Here is a 17,415-nt window from a genome sequence, read left to right as displayed (position 1 = left end):
ACTTTCCACACACTTATTAGAGGTCCTGTCCCCAAATTAGTGCTTTTTCCTTATATCTCTTCCATGGTCTGTTTCTCAAAGATTTACAGTTAGAGCTTCACTCCTTTTGCAGTCTTCATGACAGACCTGTTACATTTAGTAAAGCAGCACTTTCACATCCCATGTCTCTTTTGAGCTTTATGAGTCAAAGATATTTAACCCCATTTCACAGATTGTAAAACTGAAACCCAGAGAGGGCAGTCGCTTGTCCAAGGCCACAGACCAAGTCAGTGACAGCTAGGACTAGGCCCCAGTTTGCCAACTTCCAACGAAGTCTCTCACAGCCTCTCTAGCCTAAGTCTTGTTCTGAGAAATAGGAACTGCCCCAGGGAAAAGGAACCTGTATGGCCCACATTGGATTATTTACACTGCAGCCTGAAAGAGTTTCAAATCCTTCCTTGAAAGTTGAATGAGAAAGGAAACTAAAGAGACTGAAAACAATGGGAATCAATCAAATTTAACTAAATTGATCAGAACAGCCTGGCTACCCACGTCTAATGCTGCCATGATTAGCTGGTTTCTGGCTCGCTTCTAGCTGGCCTTGACTCGTCTTCTTACGATGTTAAAGTCCCCCCAGGCTTGGTCCTTGGTCTACTTCCCACCTCACTCTATATCTCTTCTTGGGTATTCTCATCCACATCCACAGCTTCATTTACCACTTGTATGCATATGTACACAAGTGTATCTCTAGCCCAGCCCCAATCTCTAAGCTCCAGATCTATATAGTCAGTTGCCTCTTCAGCATCTTCAGAATATGTCAAAGACAACTCAAACACTACTTGTCTGCAACTGAACTCATACTATGTATGCCAAGCCTGAATCTCTTTCAGTGTTCTTACCTCTATCCATTACAGAAGCCTAAAACGCAAGAGTTATCCTTAATACCTCTTAAATTTCCCATCCATCAGAAAGTCCTGCCAGCTTTACTAATATAGTCCTAAGTACCATCACATCCTTCCTGCCTTCCCTCCCAGCCATTTTGCATACTGCAACCAGAGTAATCCTTCATTTCAAAATTTACCTTGTGGCTTCCTATTGCTCTTAGCAGCAAGCAACATCTCAGCCTGGCTTCTACCCACCTCCCCAGCCTCCAGTCTAACCATACATAGCCCTCCCTTTCTCCCCTCAAGTTATATGACTTTCTTTAAAGTCTTCAAAATTTCCAAGTAATCTCTCACCATAGAGCCTTTGTACATGCTGTTATGTGTGCCTGGAATGTTCATCTTTTCCTCCTGCTATAATTTGTACTTATCCTCAATCTCTTCTATCACTGCTTTAATAAATGTCTTCCCTGACTGCTCAGATCAGGTCAGACCCCTAAGTTGTAGTAACCTCATGTCCCTCTCCTTTATAGTATTATTCACTGTTGCAATTTTTATGTATTTGTTAAGTACCTGCTACTTGCTACCACTGTAGGGATATGAGAAAAACATGGTTCCTGCCCTGGTGGAGTTTATGGACATACAGATAGTAAGCAAATCATCCTAGTGTTATGAGTGCTACCATGGCAGTAACTATAGGGTGTTTGGGATCCCGGAAGAGAAATTCCACATCCAAGATTTGGCATAAGGTTCAGCTCCTCAGTAAAGGTGAAACCTGAGCTGAGTCATGAAGTAAAAATTAGCAAAGTAAAAGGAAGAAGAAACTGTATTTCAAGCAGAGAAAGCTGGATGTGCAGAGGCCCAGAAGCAGGTGAGGGAACTTACTTTGAATAATTGCAGTTGACTGCAGAAGTGGAGGGTGAGGCTAACAGATGGGAGTAGAGAAGTGGGCAGGAGCTAGGTTGAATCTTGAGCCTCCCTTTGGCACCTGGAAACAACCTCCAAGAACACATTAGATAATTTGGCAGACTTTTTGTGACATACTTTGATTCCTCTCCCACCTGTAGCCCACAAACAGAAATCCTTCTTAGGCCAGGCCATTAAACCTCCTAGCAGATCACATCTGATTATTCCTCAAAGCTTCCTGTGCCGTCATGTTGCTACTTACCTGAGAGGGCAGGTATAGGCTATCAACAAATCAAATTCCAATTGTTAGTAATTTCCAAAAACTGAAAACAAATTTCCATCAACTTAGGATTGGTTAAATAAATTAAGTAAATAAAGTTAAAGTAAGGTACACACAAATTCTATGAGATACTCTACAGCTATTAAAAAGGGTAAGAGTACAATTTGAAAAGAAAAAAGTTAACAAAGGAATAGACAGTATGTGTTTATTTTAAAGTATACAGAATTTTATTATGTATGTCTTCGAGGAAATTATATTCCCAAACTGTTATGATTGTTCTTGGAGAGTGAGGTAGAGAGTCAGCTTTTAGTTTCTGCTTAATATACTTCTGTATGTTGTTTGACTTTATTCAGCTATCACATTAACTTTTTAAAGTAAAAAAAGAAAAACAGTAAAAGATACTTCCAATTTGGAAAAGAAAGATTCCAAAACAAGGCAGGTATGCCCCTAACCCTGTCATTCATCGAGTCAGTCAGTCTGGACAGATGAGGAAAGTGCTGGGATCTGACTAGCTCCTGGTCATGAGGAAGAGTTGCAGCTGGGAAAGACTGAATCCAAAAACACAACCACTGGAATGAGCAAGGCAGTTTAAAGGCTTTGTCAATTCTCTCCAGCAGTCAGGCTCACTATGTGACACCATTGAAGATAACATTCATTTATTACTTTGTTTCTTCTTTCATTTTTCCATTTTTCTAGCAAACCTTTAGTGAATATTCTTTGCCAGGCTCAGTGCAGAGTAGTGGTAGGAAAAGAGAACGAAGTCTGACTTTTATCCCTGACCTCAAGTTTACAGAAAGACAATAGGAAGTAAGTCATAAAGAAATAAGTACAGAGAATACAACTGCTTCAATTTATTGAGCCCCTTCTGCAGGACATACAACAGCTCTTAAGATGGGATTTGTCTCCATCTTAAGAAACAAGCTGTTATAAAATTTTGTTCAAAGTACACTGGGGGCATCTATCAGGTAGCTATTGTTGTATAACAAACCATCCTAAAGTACAGTGGCTTAAAACAATAAGCATTTATTGCTTACAGGTCTCTGAGTCAGCCATGTATTTCTTCTGGCTTTGGCTGGACTCATTCATGTGTCTGCATTCACCTGTTGGTTGGGTGACTCTCCTGACCTCGACATGGAGTAGGCTGGCTATTAGGCTAGTCTAAGATAGCCTTAGCTGGGATCACTGGCTCTCTTTCACGTATCTCTCACCTGCACATATTTCTCATGTCCCTCCAGTAGGCTAGCCATGTTCTCTTGGCACTGGCAAAGGGCAAGAGGGCAAGCCCCCTTTTAAGCGAGTTTGCTTCATGTTTACCAACATCCCATTAGCCAAAACAAGTCACTTGGCCAAGCCCAGCATCAGAGTGGATGGAACTAAAAGTTATAGGGCAAAAGGGATGGAAACAGGAGACCATGAACAGGGATCAAGGGACCAATGTAACACAAGACACATTGATCAATTTTATCTGAAAAGAAAGTCTTCATTGAAAAAGGCTAACTATTAAAACGTGAGAGTAGTCACTAAGTAGGCAACTGTTTCTTAGAAATGGATGCAAGTTGGTTTGCCACAATCAGTAGAAACCCAGTAGGCCTTTCTGTGCTCATGACAGACAGGGTTCTGTTACTTGTATGTTGGCTTCATCCCTTCTGGTCAGGCATAGGGCAGCAGGCACTCAACAAATGTTTGCGGAATTGAATTGAATATCTAACTGTGAATGAGGTGCGGACTGAAACAGCTGAACCTCAAAGCCAGTTGTGGGAACAAGCAGCTTAGCATCAACATTCCCAAAACAGAAATCTTTGTATTTGGCAGTTTCTCATTCATTCTTCTCACAAACATTTCCCAAGTGCCTGTTGAAAGCCAGGTTCTGTGATAGATGATAAATAAGACATAATACTCACAGCTTGGGCTACTGTTTAAATGGAGAAGACTAATAACCCTTTCCAACTGGCAAATTTATCCAAATACTGAGGGCCCCGTTTTTAATACTAACACAGAAAGAAATGCATCTGGAGCCCGTACTAAATCAGAAGTTTTTTTAGGCACTGCACTGAGGTTCTTTGGTGGTCAAGGAGATTAATGGTAAAAATCTGCCCTTTAATTTTTAGCTAAAATTCATGTCAAGTAGTGCAGAATTCTCAAAGGTCTTACTTTGAGAAAGTATCCAATCTTGCTGAAAGGCATCAGGCCTGTTATATTCTCAAGTGGAACTGGCTTCTGTCTAGGTGAGAACACAAGCAAGGTTCCTCTATTTCTACAAAAGAATGTGTTCTTTGTTGTCTGTAGATTTAATATCTACAAGATTCAGATCTCCCTAATCAACAACCCATGCCCACCAGACCAGTCCTGCCTTGACAGAATTCCGCTGTGAAGTGACTCAAGCCCACACTTCATATGTAATTTAAACTGTTGAGACTGCTTTTTGAGAGAAAGCCACTTTTCATTCCTCTAAACTTGTTAAACTCTATCCTTGCATGTTAAATCACCAAAAAAAAAAAAAAAAAATGAACTAATTTATGCTTAAACAAATACAAACTATCAACTGCATAGCTTTTAAAAGAAATTCCATTTTAAGAACATTCATGAATTTCATTGTCTCTGCATTCAAACTATTTGTTTCTTTGAATCAAATGATGAGAATGACATATCCTAAGGTTTCCCTTTTTGCTTTGGTTGACAGGAATTTCAGAGTTAAATATAAGCCTAGTTTCCTAATTCCCTGGTACTCTCTCTCTCTCCCTTTAATCTGGCATTTAATCTTTCTCTTCCATGTCTGTATTTTCTACATCTGCACTGTATAGTATAATAGCTTCTAGTCACATCTGGCTATTGAGCACTTGACAGGTATAGCTCGTCCAAATTGGGATGTGCTATAAGTGTAAAATATTTCAATTTTTAATATTGATTATATGTTGAATGACATTTTGGATATATTGGGTTAAATAAAATATATTATTAAACTTTGCTGTTTCTTATGACTTTTCTTTTTACTACTAGAAAAATTTAAATTACATATGTGAAAAAATTACATGACTTGCATTTGTGACATTCATTATATTTCTGTTGGACATTTCTGTTCTATAATTATCCTGTTTTGAGTGTTATTGTAAACTACCTAAAATATCTTTGGAAAGCAAGTGAAGTAGAAAATGCAAAGGAGGTAATGGCAGTGGATAGAGTGAGAAAGGGGAGGTTGATTGGGACATATACTTCTTCTTGTCAGTCCATTTGTCTTTTATTCTTTGAGTTACATACATAACCCCTCGGTAGAGTGTGTTTTCAGCTGTTCTTCTCAGGTGAGTAGTGTTCTCATGGCTCTGCCTAGTCTCTTGGAAAAGTTGTTTTACTTGAGCCAACAAATTGGAAAGGATCTGATGGGACAATTCACACCACACTGCAAATGACTGATAACATTGTGTTCACCCCTCTCAGGGGTATTTCCATTTTAACAGGGAACAATCCCTGAACCCAAAGGAATGAATCCCTAATGGTGGAGTTTCAGGCATCAGTGACAGGTGAGTGAGAGTGAGGTAGATTCTGGTTTTATCTGTATATGTTTATATATGTATGATTACCTTCAGGATGTGACTGAAAATAGGGTCTTCAGAAGGAAAGGTCATAATGGGGCTGACAGACAAGATGAGCAGATAAGGGAGGAAATTCCCAGCTAGGTCAGACTGCAAAAGGCTGTCAGACACCAGATCCAGCGCATGCCCTCAGGGGTTTGTTAAGCAACAGAATAGCCCAGTTGATGTCACCAGAGGGTAGGTACCAAGACAGCCTCCATGGTAACTACTGTGGAGTAGCAGAAGGGGCCTCAGAGTAGGATTCAGACTATGAATGCAATCCACAACTGACTCACTGGCTTAACTTCCGGCAAGTGCTTTTACCTTGGGGTCTCAGTTTCTTCATCTGGAAAATAGAAATGGGTGTTATAACTATCATTGAGCTCTATGGGATCTGTGGGTGCTCTGAGAAGTGGGAAGTGCCCTATAAATGCAAGGAATCATGATTAGTATCTTAAAATAGAAATGCAGCCAGGCAAGCCTGGAGTAGTAGAGAGTAGAAAGGAGGAGTGGAGGGCTATGGGGAAACCTGAGGGCCTATGTCCCTTGTACCCGGAACACCAGTCCTTCTCTGTCCTCCCAGGCTGAACCCGGACTCCCAGGGCCCACGCTTACACCTGACAAATGATGGCCTGAGCTATGAGCAAACAGGACTACATGAACACTTCGGTGCAAGAACCCCCTCTTGACTACTCCTTCCGAAGCATCCACGTGATTCAAGGTCAGCCTACAGAGTTCAGCATAGCAGCAGGCCTGGTGTGGTCTCTAGGGAGAAAACCGTCTTAGAAACTTGAAGAGATTCTTCTCGGATGCTTGCAGATTTTTTTGTTGTCTTTTCTGGGAGGAGTAGAAGGTAGGGAGGTGGGAGTAGAAGGGTTTGCCCTTTTTAAAAATTAGCAAATCTGAAAGAAATCAAGGTGCTTTCAGCGTAACTGATCATCTTCAAAAGAAGACAGGCTACAGCAGGCAAGTCAGATGAAAGAAAACTGGAAAGCCAGTCTGTCAGCCAATAGTTTATTCTCCTGTTTTTACCTGGAGAGAGGCAGAAACTAATGAAAGTAAAAACAGAGCCTGCTGCAGAGTCCTGGCCAACATGCAGAACTCTATCTCCTCTAAGGACACAAGCCTGTTCTGATCACTGGTAAAACGTGTGGGGTCTTGTTATTAACAAACTGGCATGTTTCCAGTTTATTTATTGACATTTTAATATCTATTGCAGTCAAATTTATTCTATCATCCACCCACATTTATTGCAGGTTCCAGCACTGTCCACACTAATTCCCATTTTCACTGATGTTTTTGTAACGGGGCAGCTAGTACCTCAAGAGGGAACACAGTAGGCTCTCAGCAATATCATATTCTCAAGGGAATATGCTTCTTCCTAGGGAAGTTCTGCTGTCCCAGGCTTTTGTTATCTGATCTCATAAACTCAGAAATACTCACAGGTATTTCTGCCCTCACATAGCGCAGATTGTATCAACATATCCTAGACCTATTATCTGGTTTTGGTCTTATCTCTTAGGCAATTGGTGGTCACCTTTAAGTTCAGGAAACATGCATATAGTTATCCAGGATACTGGATACTACTTGGGTTTGGGTTTAGGGTACGACACAAGTTGGCATCAGTCAGAATAGTAACTCATGTTCTTTCATGAGCATACACCCACCTACCGTGACCTTTATACATTATGTACATCATCACTTCTGATTGATGTAGTCCATGTTTCACAAGGGTTTTAGCTGCAAAAATGGCTACATACAAGATATTTAAGGTGACATAAGGGAAGTATGGCCCCTACCTACCCTGGGAGTTCCCAGCTCTGAGCAGGGAGATGTAGTTAACCCTCTATGGAGTTCTCAGAATAAAGGTAGAGCCAAGCTACTACAACCATGGAGAACCCCACAGCAAAAAACAATCGGTACAGATGCCCTGTCCTTTCAGCAATTCAATATTTATTGAGCACCTATTTATTAAGCACATATGTGTGTGTGTGTGCGCGCGCGCGCGCACGCCAGGCTGCTAAGTGTTGGGAGGGGAAAGGGAGAGGCCCATCTAAGCCCCAAAAAGCCAGTCCCCTCAGGCTCCCCAGAGCTTACAGAACACTTACTTTAAATTGGGGTTAAGGGACAGGGTAGAGTTCAAGGTGTACTTGATACACTATCTGCCATATTAATCAATAGATGGACCATGGAATCTGAAATGGCAGTGACTTTAGAAGGCACCCAGTCTGTGCTACCTCCAACCCAGTCCTCTAACTTCTGCTCACAAACATAGTGCAAAGGGAGTCCCCTATCATACACACCTACCAACCCCTTGCGTTATGTAGTAAGGAATGACAAAGAAGTTCTTCATATCATATTAACTCCTGCCCTCTGGGGACACTTCAGAGATATAGACAAAACCACGTTTTCCCTGGGTCTTCTTAGAGCTAGACAACCTCCAGTTCTCTGAGTGTTGATATCTGTGGTTCAGTTTCCAGACTTGCCTAGGCATACTCTGAGCAAGGCAGCTTCGACACTTCTTCAGGCAATGCAGTGCTATAGTGGAGTCTAAGGGAAGCAATAATGTATAACAGCTTGACACCCTACCCTACCCTCCGTAACAACAGTTTCAGACAGCTTCAAGTTGTAGGCAATGTCATCGCACCAGTAGTTCCTTCTGAGCTTGGGGTCAGCCCAGGCGTGGTGGCATTTCCCAAGCTGCTGTCTCATCAGACTGGATACTAATCCATATCTGGGCTTATTTTTACCTTAACGTTTATTCATCTTTGTCGTTATATTTCAGGGTTCACAGGAGATGTTCAGTCAGGAGATGTTCTTTTCGGAGGCAGGATTAGTTTATTCATGAGCTGGGGTGCTCCAGTACCATTCTGCCACCTTCGCCCGACCTCACGCCCCAACTATGGGTTCTGCTCACTCTAGGACTAAGACAGAGAGCCATCTGGTGGATGCTGCCTGACCTGCAGCTCAGGAGGAAAGGAAATTAAACGATGGGTGATGGGTGGAAGAGAGGAAATGTGTCCAGTAAGAGCTGAGAGGAGGGTGAAGACAAGCTGGCCAGACTCAGCAAATACTAAATATTTCCTTCCCGAGAGGCAGCTTTAGACAAGTAACCAAAGGCATAGGGACAACAGGAAAAATATAGTCACCTCACCCAGAGTTGGTGTCTGGTTCTAGCTCTGCCACTGTGAGTTTGGGCACAGCCTATCCTCTCTCTGGACCTCATTTGTCAAAAAAAGAAAGGGGTTTAGGGGGTAATCCATACGGATGAGTTCTAATATCATTCTGTTCTCTATTCTCCTCCACACCTAAACTTTCTGAGGGTGTTGTTTTGCTACCTGATTATAGTCCCATACTTTCTGTTCACCCTTGAACTAACTCCAATCTAGCTTCTGTCCTCAGGCCCTTGATATTTCACTGAAACAGCCCTCACCAAAGTCACCAGAGACTTCTGAGTTGCCAAAATTATTTTCAGTCCTTATCTCCTTAAACTGACTGCTATAAACTATGGATTCCCTGAGAAGCTTTGAAACCATCCTCTCCTGGTTTTCCCTTCCCTTCCCTGATATTCAGTAACCTCTTTAATGGACTTCCTTCCTCTTTGTCCCTCCTCTCTACTCTGTCCTTGAGGAATCTCATGTTTATCAAACTTATACACCCTCTATGCTAATGATTCTCAAGTCTCTGTCTCCTGAGCTTAAGACCTTCATATCCAACTGCCTACTTGGCTTCTGCACCCTTTGTACTTACTACAGGAACCTCAGACATATCAAGGCCAAGTCTGAACTTATCACCTGCCCAACCATGTTGCTCCTTTTCTTAATTCCATCAGTTCATAGATCTGGCATCTACCTAGTCACCCAAACAAGAAATTGGGCAGCACCCTTGAATATTCTACCCTTACATGCAGTCAACCATCAAGTCATGCTGTCCCTCATCTCTTGCTTGGATGGTATAAAGGGCCAAATTGGTTTTCCAGTCCCACCCACTCCCTAAAATCCAGACTCCATACTAAAGCTTCAGAGAGATCTTTCTGAAATGAAAGATGTGAGTTATCTCTCTTGCTCTAAAACCTTCCAGTGGCTTCCCAAAACATATAATAAAGTTCAAAATATTCAGCTTAACATTCAAAGCTCTTTGTCTCCTTTTTCCTCCTTGCCCCCTTGTACAGCAGACATGTGTGCCCATGCTGTTCCACACCTCCATGCCTTTGCTCATGCTTTTCTCACCCTTCTTTGCCTGGTTAATGTCTTCTAATCTACTGAGATCCATCCAGCTCAGGCTTCATTCTCCCTGGGAAACTTCTCTGACCTCCAGACTGAGTTAGGAGCCCCTCTTCGATGCTTCCACAACTTAAATGGCCAGTTTGTTTCCAGCTTGACCTTATGAGCTCCTCCAAAACACAAACATCTGCTTCATCCCTGCCCTATTACTCCTATAGAGCTTGGCACAGACTGTCTCTCGTTTTGTTCACCATTGTATATCCAATATCTGGCACAGAGTACTAGTTCAATATTAATGGAAGAGAGAACATCAGAGTGTGTTACATTGAAGTGACTTCTATAGGCTCTACTAGTGCATAATTCTGAATTTTGTGCTATCGTCATCTTGGTTCAAGCCCAACACCATCAGGGATGGTGCAAAGAGGACCCAATGATATAGTAACATGTGGCCCAAACCAAGAGTTTGGGATGGAAAGTCTTTGGCCTTGTAGTCCAAACTTACTGACTGCTGGGGCCTGTGAGATGGGGGTCTTAAGCTGACAGTGGATAAGAGTCTCACTAGACTCAAGCTTGGGGCTACGGCCCTGCAAGCACTTCCAGCTACAACTTAGGTTGCTTATCCTCCCAGCTCTGTCCTTTCTCATTCCACAGAGCTGAAATGGCAAAGATCATACACCCAGGTCTCACTTTGTTCCCACAGATCTGATCAGCGAGGAGCCAAGGACAGGGCTACGACCACTGAAGCACTCAAAGTCAGGGAAGTCACTGACCCAGTCCCTGTGGCTAAACAACAATGTCCTCAATGAGCTGAGAGACTTCAACCAGGTGATTTCAAAACTGCTGGAGCACCCGGAGAACCTGGCCTGGATCGACCTGTCTTTCAATGACCTGACTTCCATTGACCCTGTGAGTTCCCAGCCCTCTGAGTCATCAGTGTGGGCCTGAAGATACCTTGTCCACACCCCAGCCTTTCTACCTCCCACATCTCATTGAAGAAGTTATGAGGCAGCATGGTACCATATCCAAAGTATACAGCTGTCAGCTCAGACGTAGGTTCAAATACTAGATTTGCCCCTTACCTGTGTGACTTTGGGCAACCCACCTATCCTCTCCAAAACTTCAGCCTCCCTGTCTAAAAAATGGAGATAATATACCAACATTATAAAGGTTTTGTGTGGATTTAATGAGAATGCATGAAAGCCAATCAGTATATAGGAGACTGAAGTCAAATCATAGCTCTCGTTATTGGGCACCCACTGTGCTTTACTAAGTTCTTTCTGGAAGAGGTGTGTAGTAAAAGTATAGCACTTACTTTCCATGCACTTAGACTCAAGTTTTAAGAAATAAAACTGGTCCTTTCTTGTATAGGATCCCTGTTAGAGAAGGGAGCTAGAGCACAACTTGACAACTGTTCCCCAGGTGTAGTAATCTCAATTTCACTACTATTTTGAAAGTTCTTATGACTAGCATGATGCTCTGTATCCCTGCCCCTTGCCATGATAGAATCTTAGATCATCAAAGCTGGAAAAGGTCTTCAGTACAGGGGGAAGTAAGGCTCAGAGAGAGGCAGGAAAGCCCAGTCACCTAGCAAACCAGTGGTAGTGCTAGGACCCAGGCCCATATCTCCTGCTCCTCAGATCATAGCTCTATGTCAGTGGGATGTCTCTGTGCCCCTTCAAAGATAATTAAAGTAGGTTGGAGTCATCACTATGGCTGGGGAATGGGGCTCGGGAAAGTGAAGGCAAATTGTTTGCCAAACTCTTCTCTGCCCTGAAGTTCGTCCTGAGCTTAAATCCAGAGCCCTGTCCAGCCTGGTTTTCGGTTTCTTTCTCCAACAGGTCCTGGCAACTTTATTCAATCTAAGTGTCCTCTACCTCCATGGCAATAGCATCCAGCGCCTGGGAGAGGTAAATAAGCTGGCTGTCCTCCCTCGGCTCCGGAGCCTGACACTCCATGGTAACCCCATAGAGGAAGAGAAGGGGTATAGGTAAGTGCCCTGCCCTGGAGCTGGGCTTTCCCTGAGGGAAAGGAGGAAGGGAGACAAGAAACCCAGCACCATCCTACCATGCTTGGCCTGAGAAGGGAGTAGACACATTTAGGCATAGTCAGGATAAACTCAGTCTCCCCCAAACTATACTCAAGTCCCTCCATTCCTGCAGTCAGGGGAGATAGCAGCAGCTGGTGGTGCAAGAAGGGGGGGCTGGTGGGGGCGGGGGCTGGCCCCCAGCCCGAGTCTTCCCCACAGGCAATATGTGCTGTGCACCCTGCCCCGTATCACCACGTTCGACTTCAGTGGGATCACCAAAGCAGACCGCACCACAGCTGAAGTGTGGAAACGCATGAACATCAAGCCCAAGAAAGTCCGGATCAAGCAGGATGCAGTCTGAGGTTCCCAGGCCCCCAGCCATCCTGAAGGTCTGAGGATGGCCAGTTTGGTTTGACAATAAAGGATTTGAGCTGTTCAACAGATTAGCAGTCACTTGTATCACAGAAAAATACCCCCCAACTCGGGCAATAGCCAGTAGCTCTGGTCTTACTTCACTGAAAGGTAGGCAGTGGAGGGAAAGGCCTGTTGCCCTGGGACCTGGGTTCACTGCATGGCCTTGGGAAATTTATCTAAACTCTGGGCCCTTGTTTTACTCTTCAGCTCAGATATCCTGTGATTAGAGTTACTTCACAGAGCACTGAGGTTCTGTGGAGATGCTTCAGAGGCCTCTGTGCTAGGAGGCCAAGAAGACAGGCCATGAGCTCTGAACTCCTCCTCACTTAGATCAGAGCAGTTCTACTCATGTTTTATATGTTGGGATTCTGCTTGAGATTTAATTTGATAAAAAGAATCTTTTGCTTTAAAACATTGGCTGGCTCACTCCATATCAGGTACTCTTGGTCTGCCTGCACCACCACCACCAACTCCTCCCAGACTTCTTGGTAATTCCACAAAGCCTGAGGCAGGATACTCAATGACATCTGCCTTAGATTCAAGTCTGTTCAACTTTAACAGTGTTCCCATCACTGGAGAAGGGACAAGCAGTCTTATCCAATTTGAGGTTAGCCCAGGTTGAGACTCAGCTAAGACCTGACAACCCTGAACCTTTATCTCCTGGACTCCTCTTAGTGCCCCTAGAAGACACCCCTCTCCCCCTCATCATCTCACTGCTCACAGACTTGACTAGCCAGAAGCAAGCAGTAGGGTGGCAGGGAGGACAGAGGGGCTAGAACCAGCACACAGATGAATACATTTCCTTTATCAAGGGAGACAAACCAAAACAAAACCAAAAAAATCCCCAACCATGTAAAAACCCAGGGTATTAGAAATACAAACTCAATTCATCCAAATTCAAGCTCGTCCAGACGCTGGTCACAAACCCTAGTGAGGTGCATATGAGCACCAAGTCAGGGAGAGGGGCACAGGAGTGAGGCCAAGAGAAAGAGTGGGAAGAAGGCCTCCACAGGCCCCCTAGTGATCACCCTCACAGTGGTACCTCCCAGGCCCTATCCTTTTGACCCCCACCCCACCCCTGGCCAGGGCTTTGAAGGCCAGTCCCAAATGGTTCTAACCCTCCCTTGCTCTATCCTCACTTGCTCAGGCTTCTAGCCTCGCTCTTCTCCTCCTCCTCCACATACTTCTCTGTGATTAGTAGCAGGTTAGGGTACTGTGTAAGTCGCACTGAGGCTTGGGGGCCAGGGGAGGCAGGGTGGAGACGGGGTGAAGAGAAGAGAAGAAGAGCTGTTCAAGGACCTCTGTCTTCATGGAATCCCAAACTGTACAACCAGCTCCTCTTTTGCATCCACGCGGATCTGAGAAAGTGCACTGTAGGCATAAGCAGCTATCCTGGAGACCTAAGACAGAAGGACCAGGGAAGAGAGGGACATAGAGAGACAGGTGAGAAGGGAGATCCAGAAACCAAAGGAGGAGGATTGTATGGCCAGAGAGGAGGGAAAATGGGGACAGTAAGCCAAAGAGAAAGGCAGGGATGAGAAAGCCAGAAGGAAAAGAACAAAGGGGAGAAAAAGAGTAAAGGGTGAAGGGAGGGAATGGGGAGGAAATTAAAGAGAGTGAGGTGGAAGTAAGGGGGCCCACAAGCTACCAGGCTAACTCCACTTCTCCACCTCCTTTGAGGCAGAGAGTGTTCACCCTCTGCCACAGCCTGGGTAGTATGTGCGGGATGAGGGGCAGCTCACCTGCTGCAAGTCGGAGAAGGGGATGGGCTCACTGGCCAGCACTTGGTGGGGCTGGCTGGTAAGAGACGGCAGTGGCGGCAGCTTCTTCCAATGGGTCAGGCTGCTGCTCAGCACAGCCAGGCGAGTGCTAGCAGAGGGAGGGGTGGGGTGGAGAGTCAGGCCACAGTCTACCCTGCTCTGCCCAGCCCAGTCTAGGCAAGCTTCTCTCAGACCAGAGCAGCAGGGTGATGGGGCCTCAGCTCCCCACAAACTCACTCAAGGGCCACCTCTCTTGGCGTCCCACACCCATGAGTGTCATAGGACAAACAGGTTGACATGAACATCTACTGAGGCACCCAAGAAATTTGTGGTCAGTCTCCTGGGCTGCATACAAATGAGTATGGATGCATAATCCAAAAAAGCTAGATTAGGGATGGAGGAGAAGGGAGAGGAAAAGCTCAAGTAGCCTGAGGGACCCAAGTTGGCCAGGTGCTCACCTGTACTGCCTTGCCCGGTCCATGTACTCATGCTGCTCCATACCCTGGGAGTCTGCAGCAGACACATCGATGATGTTGCTTTGGAAAGAAAAAGCAGATAGGACATGACAGGTACTTCCAAGAGGGACTAATAGGACTCACTGCCAGGTACCAACTCCAGGGCTTTTGTGACAACAGTGTCCCCACCTGCCCACTGGAGCAGGGCTGGGCCCAGAGGCACCACTCCCCACTTACCTTGTCCCATCCCCCATGTCCTGGGCTGGCTCCCTCTATCCCAGCCTTTAACATGGATGGAGGAGCTCTGTCCCAGGCCTGGTCCTGTGATGCTCACCTGGCTGTTTTGGCAAGAATGGAGGAGAGCAGGGCCTGCTCATCTGTGCGAGCAGAAGGCAGGCTGTGGTAGTTGGGCTCAGCTCCATTGAGGGCTTTGGTAGGGGGGCTGCTAGGATCCAGCAGCAGCTTCCGTTCCTCTCGGTCCTAAGAGAGGCCATTAGGAAGAAGTGAGCCCTGGGGCCCTTAGCCCAACGTGCCTTTCCTGAGCTCTCCTCTCAGTCCAACTCTAAACTTTAAGAACCAAAAATATTTTTATTAGGAATATCCCAAGTGCCCGACTGTATGGAATGTAAGATAAGACTCAGGTCCTGCCTCCCTTGGGAGCTCAGCTCGGTGGTCCAGGATCAATTAATGTGGAACCAAGAAGTTGTAGAGGTCCTGAAAAGATGGACAGAGGCACAAAGTAGGTATTCAGTAACAGCAGGGAGCCTCAGAAAATAGTCCAGCACCTTATGAAGAAGACAGGATATTGGAGGCTGGAAGCCAGAAGAGGTGGAAAATACCAAAAACAGTGGGATCAAGAGGGGAAATTGATGCAAGTCAGGAACTCAAGAATGGCCCTCCTGATCCCCAGACCAGGCCTTCCAGCAAGGCTGTCTATTCCCAGGATAGAGAGGCCCTGTGAAGCCAGACAAGGCTATTGGCTCCAAGGGAAAGCAATGCCAACCTCTCAATAGCCATTCTTCATATTATTTCAGGGCAGAGTCCCAGCCTCAGCCTCTGGGTCACACCGTCCAAGTGTGCTCCTTTCTTGAAGGCAGGTCCCTTCTCCTCTCGGATGTTTACCCTCCTCTCCTTTGATGCTTTCTCTGTATGGGACTCCCAGAACCAAACCTGGTGCACCTGGTGTATCCTGACCTGAAATGAACAGTGGAACTGTTCCCTCCCTTGCCAAGTCACCACATCTCTATTAATGTGGCTTTATTAATGTTCAGCATCCCTGTTACTACTGGCCTACACTGATAATCACAACCCCCAGAACTGACCTGGGGCCAAACAAGATCTCCCTGGTCCTATATAATTCTGTGTGCCTTCTCCTTGTCCTGGGTTAGTCCCTTATTATAATCTACTGCTGTCTTTCTGGATATAAACCTGTCTCGAGCCCATCAGCTGCAAATCCCTGCTGGCTTTGTGTCAGCTGAAAATTGGATAAGGAGACCTGCTGGGTATCTAAACAAGCCATAAAGAGCGAGGGTGGCCAGGACAAAGCCAAGGACAAGGGGCCCGGCCTGGCTAATATGGACACACAAACCCTCAGTGCCAGACCACCAGCTTCCTCAGTGCTCCACTCCAGGCCTATCTCGGTTCTTACCACAGACTTTCTCACTGCAGGCTCCCAGCTCCCCAACTCTCCTTGCAGAGGGCCACTTCCTCCTGCCCAGCCTTGTCACATGACTCTTCCTTCTAAATCCTAGATTGCTCAAGTGTCCTCAGTTCCCGCAGCATGAAACAGAAGCTGTGGGCTTCTGTCCCATCAACTCCCAACTTTTAGATACACCAACCCCCTCAAAAAAAAAAAAAAAGGCGAAGTATTAAGAGCTCGAAAGACAAAATGCTTGCCAAAGATTAAGATATACTTTCCCTAGACCCAATTCAGACAGATATTCCTGGCAAGGCAGAGCAGTTTCTCTCCTATCAGCGGTTCTTCAAGAACAGGGTTGTGTTCCTGAGCCCTAGACTCCCAGAAGAGGCCATACTACTCTCATCAGAGTGGACAAATATCATCACCTCTCCCTCAAAGAATGAGTGGAACACGGGAAGGTTTTTCAGAGTTTCGCTGTCTACCCTAGTACAGACATATGTGGCCAGCCCATGACTAGCCATCTAGTCCATGGGCACAGCTGGAAGAGACAGGTTGGCCCCATGGATAGAGCTCATGGTTTGGTATCAAAACACTTTGGCTACAGCCCTTCTCAGCTCTGTAACCTTTGCTAAGTCACTTTGCCTCTCTGGACTTTTTCCTCACCTTTAAATAGATATAACCAGTACTTTTATGACAGCTGTATGGCAAGAGTGAAATGAGATAACTATAAAAGTTCTTTGAAAATTGTAATGTGTTGTACATTTCTTTTTATTATTACAACAAAGGGGCAGAGATGAGAAGAGGAGCCTACCCAAGAGTTCAAAAATGGGCTCTGGGACAGTAAACAAATAAAGGCTGTAGACCAGGTAAGTAAACCTTTGCCACATGAGGCCTCAAATCACCCAGCAATGATCAAGTACTATCTCTGGGGGTTAGTAAGAGAAAGTCCATCAGGGAGAAGGTAGAGACTGAGGAGAGAAGCAAACAGCAATTCCAGCTAGAGGCTGGTATCCTTTCTCAGACAGGCATTAACCCTCTTTGACTCATTCCCTGAAAGAGTCCATATTATGCTTTAAAGGACAACTTCCCACCAGGCCACAGCTTTTGCAGAGGCAGGGATACTGTTTTCTTCTCTAACAGGCTGGAATGAAGTGAAAGGTATCAGCTATGAGGTATGCCTAACATAAAGCAGAAGAAATATGAGTATGTGTTCACTGGGTGTTTGGAGAATTGATGAGGCCCAGGAGCCACCCATGCCTCCCATACAAATGGCATTTTCCCAAGCC

At 45.2% G+C, this 17,415-nt stretch overlaps 2 protein-coding genes across 2 annotated transcripts in view; one reads left to right on the top strand and one right to left on the bottom strand.

Moving 5' to 3' along the window:
• The first annotated feature begins 4,559 nt into the window (after positions 1-4,559).
• Positions 4,560-17,415, top strand: part of LOC102891398 (catechol O-methyltransferase) — an 18,970-nt gene continuing 6,114 nt past the window's right edge. Inside the window, 4 exon segments of the mRNA XM_025051597.1 lie at positions 4,560-5,561; positions 6,196-6,333; positions 10,536-10,741; positions 11,674-11,822. Of these exon segments, the coding sequence (XP_024907365.1) occupies positions 6,252-6,333; positions 10,536-10,741; positions 11,674-11,822 (437 nt within the window). The 5' untranslated portion in view covers positions 4,560-5,561; positions 6,196-6,251.
• Positions 13,060-17,415, bottom strand: part of LAMTOR1 (late endosomal/lysosomal adaptor, MAPK and MTOR activator 1) — a 5,673-nt gene continuing 1,317 nt past the window's right edge. The window contains exons 2-5 of the mRNA XM_006918696.3: positions 14,825-14,970; positions 14,494-14,571; positions 14,018-14,144; positions 13,060-13,675 (exon numbers count right to left, since the gene is read on the bottom strand). Coding sequence (XP_006918758.1) covers positions 13,583-13,675; positions 14,018-14,144; positions 14,494-14,571; positions 14,825-14,970 — 444 coding nt within the window. The 3' untranslated portion in view covers positions 13,060-13,582. The remainder of the gene's footprint in view (positions 13,676-14,017; positions 14,145-14,493; positions 14,572-14,824; positions 14,971-17,415) is intronic.

Source organism: Pteropus alecto, unplaced genomic scaffold (genome assembly GCF_000325575.1).
Source record: "Pteropus alecto unplaced genomic scaffold, ASM32557v1 scaffold468, whole genome shotgun sequence".
NCBI classification, from domain to species: domain Eukaryota; kingdom Metazoa; phylum Chordata; class Mammalia; order Chiroptera; family Pteropodidae; genus Pteropus; species Pteropus alecto.
This window is presented reverse-complemented; position numbering and strand designations above follow the sequence as displayed.